Source organism: Vigna umbellata, chromosome 9 (genome assembly GCF_029865625.1).
Source record: "Vigna umbellata cultivar VRB3 chromosome 9, Vumbellata_1.0, whole genome shotgun sequence".
Lineage (NCBI taxonomy): Eukaryota > Viridiplantae > Streptophyta > Magnoliopsida > Fabales > Fabaceae > Vigna > Vigna umbellata.
Window position 1 is genome coordinate 7,987,808 of NC_142173.1, and position 14,152 is coordinate 8,001,959.

Below are 14,152 nucleotides of genomic sequence, written 5' to 3' on the forward strand. Positions count from 1 at the left end.
TCCCATAAAAAAAAACAATGTATAAAGTTTTATGATTTAATTTTCTTAAAATGTAATCAGAAGTTATTAACATATTCATTTAAAATTAAAATAAATAAAATATGTATATTAACATATTCACCCACTCTCTAAGAAATACATTAATAAATCATAGGCCTAATTATCTCCTAAAGAAAACACATTTAACTTCAAACTCAATTATAAACAAAATAAACTAGCTTCACATTCATTAAAAAATAATTAATATTATTTAATAATTTTTATACATAAACAAATATTCTTTCTGAATTATTCTCAATTTATATGTATTGAGAATTATGTTCAGAGGTACACGTATTTTTTAAATATTACATATCATAAGATTTAAAAATTGAAATTGATTTATATTCAAGTATATTAAATATGACTTCTTTTACTTGAGTTCAAGGGAGTAGAAGTAATTTTTTTTCTTAATACAGCTATAGTACATTCCAAAACTAAATATCAATTAACTTAATTATTAAAACCGCAAAAAGATAACTCTTTTCCTTATTTATAATTAAAAAAAAAAGTTAAAAATGCCCCATCACTCAATAACTTGGAATTATAATTTAAAAATCTTTTTCAATTGAACATTCTAATTTTTTTGTCATCATTATATACTTATTTTAATTAAACATACTCTTGATTGGAGAATTCAGAATAATTGATGGCAATTAAAAGAAAAGGGAAAAAAAGGAAGTAATGATAATTGAGAAAAGAGCAGAAAGAGAAAGAAGAAGATAGAAGAGAGAGAAAGAGAGAGAAAGGTGTCTCGTGAAGCAGGAGGTGAAGCTCAAGCAAAACAAAATAAAAGCTCACCTCTTTCCTTTTTTCCTCTTTCTTTCTTTCTTTCTTTCTTTCTTCTTTTCTTCTTTCTCTCTCTCTTTCTCTCTGTGCATAGTTTTTCATACTTCAAAAACACAACACAAACCCCATTTTTGTTTTTTCTCTTTCTTGAGAGCATTCACATTCACGAGATCTTCATATTGTGAGAGAAGAAAATTACGAAAGGGAGAGTTTTTAAGATACCCTTCTTCTTGTTCTTTGGGAAGGTAAGAAGAAGGAGAAAAAGGGGTGAAGAAAAATGTCACATTCTGGGAAACCCGTGTCCGAGTCAGGGCTGAGCGACCGGTTGCGCGACTCACTGAGTTGCTCTGACGATACCAACAAGCCCGATTTCAGAGAACTCGATTTGGGTTCGCCGGTTTCCACATTGCGGCCACGCCAGCAGTTCCACCACCACAGTGCGCCGACGAGTAGTAACAGTAGCAGTAGTAGTGGCGGCTCGACCGGGTCGGTTCCGGGTCGGAGCAACCCGGTTTCGGGGAGATCCCACTCCGGCGAGTTGTCCGGGTCGAGTGAGACTAATAGTCCGACCCGGGTGTCCAAACCGGGTCACCGGAGATCTAATTCTGGTCAGAGTTTGAGTCAGAGTCAGAGATCCCCGTCGTCCTCGGCCGTCAATTCGCCGCCGCCGAATGTTCTCCCAGCCGGGAACATTTGCCCATCAGGGAGGGTTCTCAAGGCGGCGACGGTGGCGTCAGCCGCGAGCCGGAGCTCCAGGAGTGATGTCTTGGGGTCCGGCACGGGGAATTACGGCCACGGGAGCATAATGCGTGGCGGCAAGGGGGGTGGTGGGAACAGCAGTGGTGGTGATGCGTCGAGTGTTAAGATCGGCGGCGGTGATTCGGTGAAGCGCGTGGATCCGGAGGAGGTGAAGAAGATGGGGAATGAGGAGTTCAAGAGAGGGCACTTTGGTGAGGCTTTGTGTTTGTATGATCGGGCAATTGCGATGTCTCCGGGCAATGCTGCTTACCGGAGCAACCGGGCGGCAGCATTGACCGGATTGGGACGGCTGCCGGAGGCGGTGAGGGCGTGTGAGGAGGCTGTGGGGTTGGATCCTAATTATGGGAGGGCGCATCAGCGCTTGGCAACCCTGTTTTTAAGGTGAATTGGGTGTGTGTGTGTTGGATGAGCCTTGCAAAATTGTTAATTTTTATGAAAACATGGTTTTAAGAACACTGTTTGTGATCTTACTTGTGGCTGCAATGTCAATGTTTTTGCGACTGGATTTTGTACACAAAGTCAAGGTTTTTTGCAACTGTGGTTTTGGCGGCAGTGTCAAGGCTGTTGGGATCTCTATGGTTGCATTGCAGCTGCAACTGTGGTTGCATTTGTCCATGACATCAAGGATCTATTGACTGCAATTTTTAAACCTGGGTGTGACAAGGTTGAGTGTAGTTGAAAACAAGGTTCTAAGCAAACTACCGTGATTTCAATCACAACAAGATTTTTGTAGTTTGAAAGACTGCATTTGTCAACCACTATTGGGACGAGATGAAACCATGATTGAAATTTAAAACACTGGTAGAAAATGAGTTTGGAGTGAAGTTATTGACGTAGGAAAAACAAGTTTGGAAACGCTTTTTCTTATTTGAATTAAATAATTGATCAGTGAGATTTGCTTTGGAATTAATGAATGTTTCTTTGTTAGTTGCAACACTGTTGGATTAGACACCTTTTTGTTGTTATGTATTTTGGATTTGGTGCTTTGAATTGTATGTGGTGTGGTATTGATATGAAAGTTGCTGGTGAATAAATCCTGAAATGTTACAGGTTAGGACAGGTTGAGGATGCAAGGAAGCACCTTTGTTATCCTGGGCTGCACCCGGATCCTGCTGAGTTGCAGAAGTTGCAAATTGTGGAAAAGCATATTAACAAATGTGGAGATGTTCGGAGGATAAGAGATTGGAACAGCGTACTGAGGGAGGTTGATGCTGCTGTTGCTGCTGGGGCAGACTCTTGTGTTCAGGTACTTTTTTATTATATGTTGTTGAAGTTAACTTGTTATTGTGGTGTGAAAAATGTCTGAACTGGTTGGAAATTGAATTTACAGCTCTTTATGTGTAGAGCTGAAGCCCTTCTCAAGCTACACCAGATGGATGGTGCTGAATCGTGTTTATCAGGGATTCCCAAAAGCGAGCCGCTTCCCAGTTCCTTATCACAGGCAAGATTTTTCGGGATGTTTTCTGAGGCTTACTGCTACTTTGTTAGAGCTCAGATTGAGATGGCTTTTGGAAGGTGAGTTCAGAAACTGTAAGCTTCATCAGAAATCTAAGCTGGCAAAGCTATCTGTTGCAGTGTGAGAATGGATGATGGATGTGTTGCAGGTTTGAGAATGCAGTTACAGCTGCTGAGAAAGCTAGTCAGATAGACCCCAGAAATGTTGAAGTTGCTGTTTTGCTCAAGAATGTGAGGATGGTGGCTAGAGCTAGACTTCGTGGCAATGATCTTTTTAAATCAGAAAGGTTCACTGAGGCATGCTCGGCATATGGAGAAGGTTTGAGGCTTGACCCTTCAAACTCTGTTCTCTATTGCAATAGAGCAGCATGTTGGTTTAAGCTTGGGCAATGGGAAAGATCAATTGAAGATTGCAATCAAGCTTTACGCATCCAACCAAATTACACAAAAGCCATTCTTCGAAGGGCTGCCTCAAATAGCAAGGTAAACCTGGCTGCTATTTTGATGCAATGCATTGTCATACACTCATACTCAAAAAGTAATATGGTTTTATCTATTTCCTATTTATTCAGTTAGAAAGATGGGAAGAAGCAGTGAAGGACTATGAACTTTTGCGGAGAGAATTGCCAGATGACAATGATGTTGCCGAAAATCTGTTTCATGCACAAGTAGCACTGAAGAAATCTCGTGGGGAAGAAGTACGTAATTTAAAGTTTGGTGGTGAAGTGGAGGACATATCAGGTCTTGAGCAGTTTAGAGCTGCAATATCTTTACCAGGTAATCAAAATGGCTAAGAACTGCAACTCATTTTACATGATGTTTGTTTTGCAAATTTCCTGATATTAACTCTAATTTCACAGGTGTTTCTGTTGTCCATTTTGAAACTGCATCAAACTTGCAATGTAAGCAGATATCTCCTTTCGTGGTTACACTCTGCAGTCGCTATCCATCTATCAACTTTCTTAAGGTAGCTTCCTTCACTGTTTTTCACCTGCCTCCATAATATTCTGGAAATTAAAGTAAAATAAAGCATTGTGGTAATTTTCTTATTTTTTCAATTGTTTGTTCAAAGGTGGATATTCAAGCAAGCCCCGCAGTTGCCACTGCTGAGAATGTTAGAGTTGTACCAACCTTCAAGATCTACAAAAATGGCAGTCGAGTGAAGGAAATTATATGTCCTAGTCATGAAATGTTGGAACACTCTATTAGGCATTACAGCTTGTAGAACTCCTGACCTTGTACTGCTTTTGATGATGATGTATACTGCCCCACCATGCTGCAAAAGTCTCCACAGTTCATCCAGCCTTATGATCCCCTCACAAAAGTGGCCCTTGATACCTGTGACATATTCAGAAACCACTTAATAATCTTGTTAGCAGACAGTGCCGGTGGAACCAGAACATAATCTAGTTCCTTTTGCAGTTGTTCTTTATTCATTCATTCCTAATTGCTTTCTGGTTCCATGTTCCTCCCACTTTCCCTTTGTCAATTTCCCCCCTTTTTCTTCTCCTTTTCAGTTCATGTAGACCATCTGTTCTTTTATCCCCAGTTTCCTTATGGGTGAACAAAAGGGAGGTTTTATGTCTTTACAATCGATTAAATTGTCAGTTTATATTTTCCTTTAAGATAGACAAAAAGGGAGAGGAGGTTGGTCTGCCGCTTGAGGGGAGGATTGTGTACATGTATATATGTGTTCATTATATACCAAACACTGGAAACCTTAGAGAGGGAAATAGGATGAGTGGTGGGTTTAATGGGGTTGGTGAAATGAGGATGAATATGTTGTTAGCTACTATGATTTTTCTGTCTTGGCCATTTAATCAATAAAATTTCTCATTTTTTCTGCTGTTCCAATACTGTCATCATTACCTTTCTGTTTCCTCAGTGCTTTGAATGAAGAAGTTGATGTGTTTGTGTGAATATGTCAGTTGATTTTGCCTTTTTATTACCTTCTCTTACAAGTATTGGTTGAGAAGTTTACCAAACAGAATCTTACAGAACAGTGATAAATGGTGTTGAAAATGAATTGCCATTAATTTAATTGGACAGTGGGAGGAAAAGATGACTTGGTCTTGAGATTGGGAAGCAGGATATGGTTGCATTTAAGTTCATAGCTGGCTTTTTATGTTAAGTTTGACACTAAAAGGCAAGGTGCATGTGTTTTAACTGTTATAGGGTGGTTGATGCAATTCAGAGTCAAACATGAATTTATGATATACATTTAAGTTGAAGATGATATGAGTAATTTCCATTTTTACATTCCAAACAAGGATTCTAAGTTGTAAATGTGAAACAAAAAAGAAATAAGAAATGTTAGCTTTTATCACAGCCCTTTGTGATGGAAGGTGGACCTCAGTTATGAATGTTGATGAAACATGGGAAGCAGAAGAACAAAAGTAATGTGTGAGAGAGAGAGAAGAAGTTGGGAAGAGGGGTTATGTTCACGTGGGCATTTAAGATGCTGCTCTCAAATGGAGCACTCAAACCTCCCAAAAGACAGCAAAATTTCGTTTCATGTGCTGATCTGTATGTTACCTGTAGTTTATTGGAGGCAATGACAACTCATCAACCCCACCTTTTCGGACCTTGACAACAGATTCATCTTCAATTTTCTCTCACACTTAATGCATCAATGCTTCCAATCTCTTCATATAATTGCCAAAATACAAAAACCTCTCTCCCTTATATGTTGCTTTAAGTTTCATCTCTTTCACAGATGATTGAATAAGAAGTGATAAACTCAGATACTTTGTTCAATAAGGTTTTACTGGTTGAAATAAGGTTTGTAGAATGCTCTTTCAAACATTTCATAAGATGATTTCATTTAATATGAAAAAATTAATATAGAAAAAGGTTGGATGTTAGACACAGCTCCATAACTCTTAAATGAAAAAGATATACACTTTACATAGGAAACCACAAATATAAAAGTCAAGTTATGCACTTTTATTTCAAAGACATGCACTTTACATAGTATGAGTTATGGACCATGTTTAATGTGGAAAAATTAGTTAGAAAATTGAAAAGATGACATGCTCACATGAGAATTGTGTTTCAACTTACAAAATATAAAGCTCAAAAATACATATCAAAGTTGAAAACACAATCACTAAGGCTTGGATCAAGAATGATCACAAATCACTGATTTAAGAATTAAATAAAACATAAAGTGGCCAAAATATGTCATTATCATCTCCCACATTATGGATTTTTGATATGTTGTGAATAAAAGTTAGATGCATTAGATGACTTACCTTATGAAAAGTGCACCAAGTTTTAAAGATGGTAAAAGTTAAAAAAAGAGTTTTGAAATTACTTACCAAATAGTCTCCTTATGAGAAAAGAAATCATAGATTTGAATTGATTAAAGCACAAAGTTAAATGTTGTGGCACCATTTGTTATGCACATAAAGATTTGAATAAAATTAATCTTTCAAAAGAGGAAAGATACCCTTTTGATTGAAAATCGAAAATGAGGAATTTTGAAGGAAGCAGATGCTAAAGCCAGAAACTTTTTGTACATATTGGTGCTTTGGTGATGCGATGGATTTGATATTTGATTGGGGCACACTCTTCTCAATCCCATTTTTTCTTATATAACTTAACTTCAACGAATTTTATGCATTAAATATATTTATAGTTTTTAAATTTAATATGAAATTAGAATTTGTTTCATTTATATTTTTATATTTTAAAAATAACAGATATATTATTTTTAATCGAACAGTGTTTAATTTTTTTATATGTTAAACTATATTTCAAATTTATATTTGAATTGAAACGTTTTAAAAAATATAAACAATTGAAATATTAGTTTAAAATTTTACTTAATACATTAAAAAAATAATATAATTAAATTAAAAAGATTATATTTATTTATTTTTAAAATTCGAGAACCAATTTTATTAAAGTTTGGAATAAGAAGAAATTCTAATTTTATATAAAATTTAAAATTTAAAAAATATTTAACCTAACTTTAATAAGTAAATTTGATTGATTACCTTTTACCAAATTTTTCTTAATTACACATTTTATCTACAATATTTGAAAAAAGTGTTTGAGAATGTGTGTATTGTATTTCTTCTTAAATTAATGATAACATTACATTAAATTTCACCTATAGATCTAATATTTCAAGAAATTGTCTTAAACGTTTCTGAGTAAACCGAGAGATGAATAAAGTATAATTAAGATTGTTTTTCTTGAAAATCAAACTTAAAATAGTATCCTAATGATTCAAGATATTAACACAGCTATCACTTTACCTCCGTTAATATTTAAATACTACCTTATTTACGGTACTACTTATATAAAATTTAAAAATAAAATGAACTAATACTTTTATAATTTTAAAAAAAATAAGAAATAAAGACAATATTTATACGAGAATGAATAAATATCAACTATTGAACAGGTTAAATACATGAAATCAGGAGTTTTAAGAAGTTTACATAATTTGTAATCATGTAATAAAAAACTATGCAAGAATAACGTAAAATACTTCTGTACTATCATTCCATCATGAAATTAATTTGTTTACTTTTATAATAATCATTCTAAAAACCACATCATTTAAAAGGTTTTTAACATTTATGTTTGTATTGGTGGAGCTAAAATGAAAGAAAAAAAAATGTTCTTCCTGATATTTAGGAGTGTGACCTTCTCACAGGTAATAGCATGTGATTGGATCGAAGAAATTTATACGTGTGCTCTTGAATATTAAAATGTGAGGGGAGATCATCTGCAAATAGTTATCCAACATTCAACTTAGTAAAATAATAAGATTTTTATGTATAAGAGGGTGAATATACATTTTCCTGTATTTTCCTTGATGGAATGCATGTGTATTTATAGGGTCTCGAGACCTTATGCAATTTATGTGATTTAAATAAGGAATCTGATGGTTGGATCCAATATGTTGAAAAACATTCAATGGTTGTTTAAAGGATAATAAAATTGTCGAGACTTTAATAATGGACTCTTGATGGGTCTGATGAGGTAGTCAATGCTTATGTATGTAGATATTGAAACTGTGAAAATAGTGACGTAGCCATTATGCAGAAAAGACTAAGACTAAGATGATATTTTCTATTGTTTGGTATCGCTCCTCTATAATTTTGATTGGTAAAATACACCAGATATTGCTTCTTGTCTTCTTCCATCACAAAGACTAAGCTTATCACCGAGCTTGCTACTTAAGGTACAAGGCCAATAGTTGATTTGGTTGAGGATATTAAGGATAGAGAGCGTTATAATCTCTTTCTTTAATTGTGCACAATTTTCTTACTCCCAATTTGTGAGCTAGATGTACCCTGTCTATCAAAGCCTTATACTTGGCTTGATTGTTAGATGTATTGAAATTAAATCGGACAGCCTATTCCAGGACAAGGTGGTTAGGTGCTTCTAGTATGATGCCTACACCATTATCTTTCTTGTTAGAAGACATGTCCATGTTGAGGAGCCACCATACAGACGGTTCCCTTTTTGCTGGGAGCTCAATAAGAAAGTCTGCAAGGAACTGTGACTTCTTGGTCCCCTACTTTGATAGGTCAGGCTAAAATAAAAAAGTTCCATTGACCATGTCGTCTTGCATCTAGTGTAACACCCTTTTCAAGATGCCACTTGTAATTTATAAAATAATCATTTCTTAAAGAAAACATCCTTTAATACCATCATTATATAGTGAGTTTAAAAAAACTTTATTTACTCATCATGAAGAAAGTTAAAACCATCCAAAAACAAAACTTTATTCCAATTCCAAAACTTAAGATGTTGTTCAAAAATTACAATTTAAAACATGTTCCAAATACATTTTGAAAACTCCTAAAATATTTCTCAACATGTGTTCCTCACTCTAGGCGTCTCCAGCATCATTTATAACAACATTTACTCTCGTATAATGACACGAATTATACAATCATCGCAGAAACACAAACAAACAAGGGTGAGCTAACCAGAAAAGAATAATATACAATAACCATACTCACTCACACTGCTCAAACCATCCATTCTTGTCCATGAAGTCAAGTCCACATTTATGAAAATCATCAAGTCGTAATACCACCAAGTAATACTCAACCAATATGTCTTTACCACATAACCTTGTTTTTACTCTACCTACTCCACAAAAGCCTTACGGTCAGAGTCACCCTGCCTACTCCACAAAAGCCTTACGGTCAGGGTCATCCTGCTTGCTCCACAAAAGCCTTACGATCATGACTCATTTCCCCTACTTTCCAAAAGCCTTACAAGTAAAAACTCGACCTGCTCCACAAAAGCCTTACGAACAGAGCATTATACTTAACTTAAGCCAAATCCTTACGGGTGAAACATAACTTCTCCTTTCCCCCGGCTCACCAAAGCCCCTTGGGCGAAAAGGAACCAACCCGGCTTTAGAGTTAGATCTCTAGAAGTTTCTTTTCATACAACCCGATCATTCCTTAAATAAAATTCCCAAAACCATGTAAGCTTAACAATGAACGCACTACACTCCATCAAATACATATTTACATTATACCATCACCAACCAAAGAATTTTGACATTTCACAAACACAAATTCATCAGATAAACAAGATAAATGAATCACTTCAAAATGTTTCAAGCATTCACAAACATACAATGACAACCAATTAAGGATAGCCCCAATTACCTTGATTTAATTACTTCCTTTGCTTGGTTAGATAATGCCCTTCTACTGCACCCGTAGATTTCATGAACCTCAACATGAATATTTTTCTCTTACAACACATTCACATTTCTGCCTCTTTTTCTTGGTGAAGGTTTCTATCTTAACCTATTTTAATAAAGAGACATCTCTAACCCTAATTCCATATGTCTAGGTTCATCTCCCCAAACCTTTATAAAAACCCATTTTTGCATAATAAAATAAAAAACTAAAATATATTTTAATTCTGATCGATCCCTAATTAAATATTCCATTTAAATTTTTCTCTTTATTTATCTTAATTAGCTCTTATTTCCTGTGGTTGTGACCAGATACAACGAATCTATTCCCATCACTTCCCTCTCACAAAAAATATAAAACCTTAAACAAATATACTTTTACTTTAGCCAAGGTTCGAATTCACCACCCCAAGCTCCAAAAAACACATTGAATAAGTAGATTATCACACTTATCTTGTCATATACATGTACAATAATCAATACAAATAACATCATACACAACATGCTCAAATAATAATAAATAAATAAAACAAATAAAACATGTCTTATGCACAAAACAAGAATCAAATCCATGACCTCCAACCCATAATAAGGAACTCTAAATAATTGTGCTACACTTCTCTTATGTATAACTTATCTTTTAGTATTTTAATTAATTTTGTCCATGCCCATACCACCTTCAAGAAATCTATTTATTTTTCCTTGGTCTTACATCAAACCAATTTCTGTATCTACAGGATCTGCCTAATGGGGTAGTCGGTGTATACGCAGATATTAGGTTTAATCATTTCAGATGTCCCTATTTGTGCAGGATCATCTCAAATAGGTCCTCATATATAAATATTCTCAATTAGGTCCCTTATTGTGAAAAATTGAATCAATTTGGGCCTCGTCGTTAATTAGGTTAGACGACGTTAAAAACTATGGTGCGTGTATTGATGACATAAGCAAATTTTATTGACATGGTAGACTTTGGTCGCTTGAGGTGGATTTTTTTTATTTAGTTTTAAAAAACTTTAATTAAATCAAAACGCAACATTTTATTTGGGGAAAACTGATTAAAAGTTAGGGATTTGTGATTAAAAGTCTGATTTTCATTAAAATGGAAGAAAGTTAAATTGTTTTTTAAAAACATTGGTCGCCCCATCATCATGAATGCCCTCCTCATACTTAGAATCTTCTTCATCATTAGCAGAAACCTTACATAGTCTACTAAGCTTTTCAACCTTATCCCTCAAATTATGCAGTAGCTTCCTCCTTTCGTCATCACCTGCATTTCTTGATGCTTGAACTTTCTTACCAGACCTCGCATTTCTTTCTTCTCTAAAGCACGTGCTTTCTCAAAGCAACCTCTTCGATTTAGTCCCATCTACAATCATCGGATCACAACCATAGAATCAAAATTGAAACTTTTGAGTTTTGTTGTGGGTGGAGAGGCTATGAGGCTAAAAAGCACAAGCACAGATCTCAGAGACTAGAAAAGTTATCTAGAAAGTATTTACACATTGGACACCAAAAAAATCTTAACATTCCTAGAGGAATTCATACTCATTTCCTTCACGGATAGGATTTTGATCCTACCCACTTAACCAACTTTAGCAGTTTTTTTTTTCTACTTTTTATTGAAAAGTAATAAATTCAAAAGAAAATTCTCATGACTAGATTACCTCTATAGAATCGAGTTCGAGGAGCAAGTTCATGGCTTTAAGAGAAAGGGTTGCGAAATCGACATGGCCATGGCTGGAACAAGAGGATTCGAGAGCGTTGAATGTAGATTTGTGGAAGCGAGGTGTTTGAGCTGATTTAAGGTTCTCGATCTACAAACAAGGAAGGAGCGAAAATGGGTTTAGATGACGGTGGCCGCGGTCTGGCAGATGGAGTGACGGGTGTAGTGGTTGAGAAAGGACTTGAGGGATTCGATGCGGTGAAGGAGATATGAGATGGCAGAATGAGTTTGATTAAAAGTCTAATTTTCATTAAAATCCTTAACTTTTAATCAGTTTTCCCTAAATAAAACATTGGGCTTTAATTTAAGTTTTATAAAACTGTAAATAAAAAAAATCCACCTCAGGCGACCAAAGTCTGCCACGTCAATCAAATTTGCTTATGTCACCAAGCTATGCACCACAATTTTTAATGTCGTCCAGCCTAATTAACGACGAGGTCCAAATTGATTCAAGTTTTCATAATAAGGATCTAATTGAGACTATTTACAATACAATGACCTATTTGAGACGATCCTACACAAATAGGGACGTCCGAAATGATTAAACCCAAATATTAAAACTGTGAAAATAGTGGCATGTCGTCATGCAGAAAAGACTAGGGCTGAGACAAGCTTTTATAATGTTTGTTATCACTCCTCTACGGGTTGAAGAGTCTGACTAATGAAATACATCGAGTATTGCTTCTTACCTTCTTCCATTACAAGGACTAAACTTACTACCAAGCCTGATACTGTAAGGTATAGAGCCAATAGTTGATTTGGCTAGGGATTATTAAGGACAAGGAGTACTGCAAGATCCTGAAAAGGGGTTTGGATTTTTGTGCCATGCATGGTAAGAAACGGGCTAGAGAAACTAACCTACCATTTAAACTTCATACCTCTTTGAGGTTGGCCAGGCTTCTAATGCTGAGCATAACTTTGCACTTGTCTAGATTGGCCTCTAGGCCTTGTCGGGTTATCATGAAGCTCGAAAACTTTTCACCACCAACACAGAAAAGACATTTTTTTTGGATTTTGCCTCACATTATGGTGTCATACCTTGTCAAAAATAGTTTGTAGATGTGCTAGACAGTCAGCTGCTTTAGCGAATTTGATGACCATATCATCCACATAGACTTCCATTATGTCTCCTATAAGATTAGAAAAGACCTTATCCATTAGGCATTGGTATGTTGCCTTTGCATTTTTCAATTCGAAAGACATGACTTTTTAACATAAGTTAGCTCCTTCTTTCATGAAAGCTATGTTTTCTTTGTTAGGTGGGTACTTTCGGATATGATTGTACCTTAAATATGCATCCAAAAAACTAAGCAATTTGTATCCCGCCATGTTGTCTACAAGTTGGTCAATGCTAGGCCCAAGGTATGTATCCTTTGGGCACGCTTTATTGAGATCGTTGTAGTCAACACATATGCGTCATTTGCCACTAGCTTTCTTTACCATAACAACATCGGTGAGTCATGTAGTGTAGGTGACCTCATGGATGAACCCAACTTTAAGGAGTGTGGTTACCTCTTTATTGATTATAGCTTGGCACTCCTCCCTAAGCTTCACTTTCTTTTAAGCCACGAGTTTAACTTGTGGAAGGATAGAAAATAAATGACATAGGAAAGTTGGGTCAATGCTCAACATATCAGTTGGGATCAAGGCAAATAAGAAAACTTTTTATATCAATTCTAATTATAACCTATATAGAAATTGGAAACGGTGACATTTTTGTAAAAAATAAGAAAACTTTCTATATCGGTTCTAATTATAATATGTATAGAAAGTAGTTTAATATTTTTTTTATTTCCTAAAAAATAAAATACCCAGTCTCCAGTTCCTTATAAAATCCTAGCAACCCCAAATCCCCCAAACTTCCTTCTCTGCCCATAACCTTATGCTCGTGTCATTTTTCTTTCACACCTTGACATTCGACAATACATCATTCATCTACCATCATCACTTATCTCTAGTATCAAAAGCCTAGGTTTTGTGCATCTGTCTTTGTCACCTCGAGCACGCCTTGGGTCTTCTTTGCTCGCACGTCAATACCCTTACCCTTCAACAGGAAACAAGTTCATCTATTCCCTCCCCTTCTTTGTTCCATTATTCATTCCTGTTAGGAATTTATGTTTTGATGATGATTTGGATTTTGATACTTTGTGCATTGAGAAAATTTGTTTTTCACAAATTTTTATTATTATTGTTTCAAAGATTGAGGAAGAAGGGTTTCGTTATTTGAAATACTTTTTTATACCGATTGTGTGTTTAACCAGTATAAAAGGTAACACTTTTTATACCAATTCTAGAAGTGGAATAAAAAAGTGAGAACTTTCTATACTCCTCTACTTCTATACTTGTTCTAGAATCGGGATAAAAAAACCTTTTTAAACACTATAAAAAGTCTTTTTTTCAGTAGCGAATATTTTTGTGACTATTGTATGATCATTGAAAGTCCATATGTTTTTTGTTAAATAATATAATTCCCAATGCAAATATTTATATATTTGCACAATTATATACATATCTATAAATTACAATTTAAAATACATAATTCTTACGAAATTTAAGCTACTTGTCTTGTACAAAAGGAATAAAAAAGATATAAATTTAAGCAATTGAACATTTAAAATTTAGAATCAAATATTTTATGTGAAAAAAAATAAAAATGTTAAAAAAGAGTAGAAATATTCACATGTGGGACATAAAACCTA

The 14,152-nt window shown here is 34.9% G+C and overlaps 1 protein-coding gene and 1 pseudogene across 1 annotated transcript; one reads left to right on the forward strand and one right to left on the reverse strand.

Moving 5' to 3' along the window:
* The first annotated feature begins 746 nt into the window (after window positions 1-746).
* Window positions 747-4,896, forward strand: LOC124847094 (TPR repeat-containing thioredoxin TTL1-like). Its single transcript, XM_047324487.2, has 7 exons — window positions 747-1,968; window positions 2,638-2,833; window positions 2,918-3,102; window positions 3,192-3,525; window positions 3,615-3,819; window positions 3,903-4,009; window positions 4,115-4,896. The coding sequence occupies exons 1-7, from the start codon at window positions 1,106-1,108 to the stop codon at window positions 4,265-4,267; spliced, it is 2,043 nt and encodes a 680-aa protein (XP_047180443.1). The 5' UTR covers window positions 747-1,105; the 3' UTR covers window positions 4,268-4,896.
* LOC148192453 (uncharacterized) lies at window positions 4,348-12,611 on the reverse strand (annotated as a pseudogene).
* Between the last annotated feature and the right edge of the window lie 1,541 nt (window positions 12,612-14,152).

Excerpts from the sequence above, each read along its gene's own strand:
- LOC124847094 (XM_047324487.2), top strand. The coding sequence starts at position 1,106 with ATGTCACATTCTGGGAAACCCGTGTCCGAGTCAGGGCTGAGCGACCGG. Across the intron at positions 1,969-2,637 it reads TTGGCAACCCTGTTTTTAAG|GTTAGGACAGGTTGAGGATG; the intron begins GTGAATTGGGTG and ends GAAATGTTACAG. Across the intron at positions 4,010-4,114 it reads CATCTATCAACTTTCTTAAG|GTGGATATTCAAGCAAGCCC; the intron begins GTAGCTTCCTTC and ends GTTTGTTCAAAG.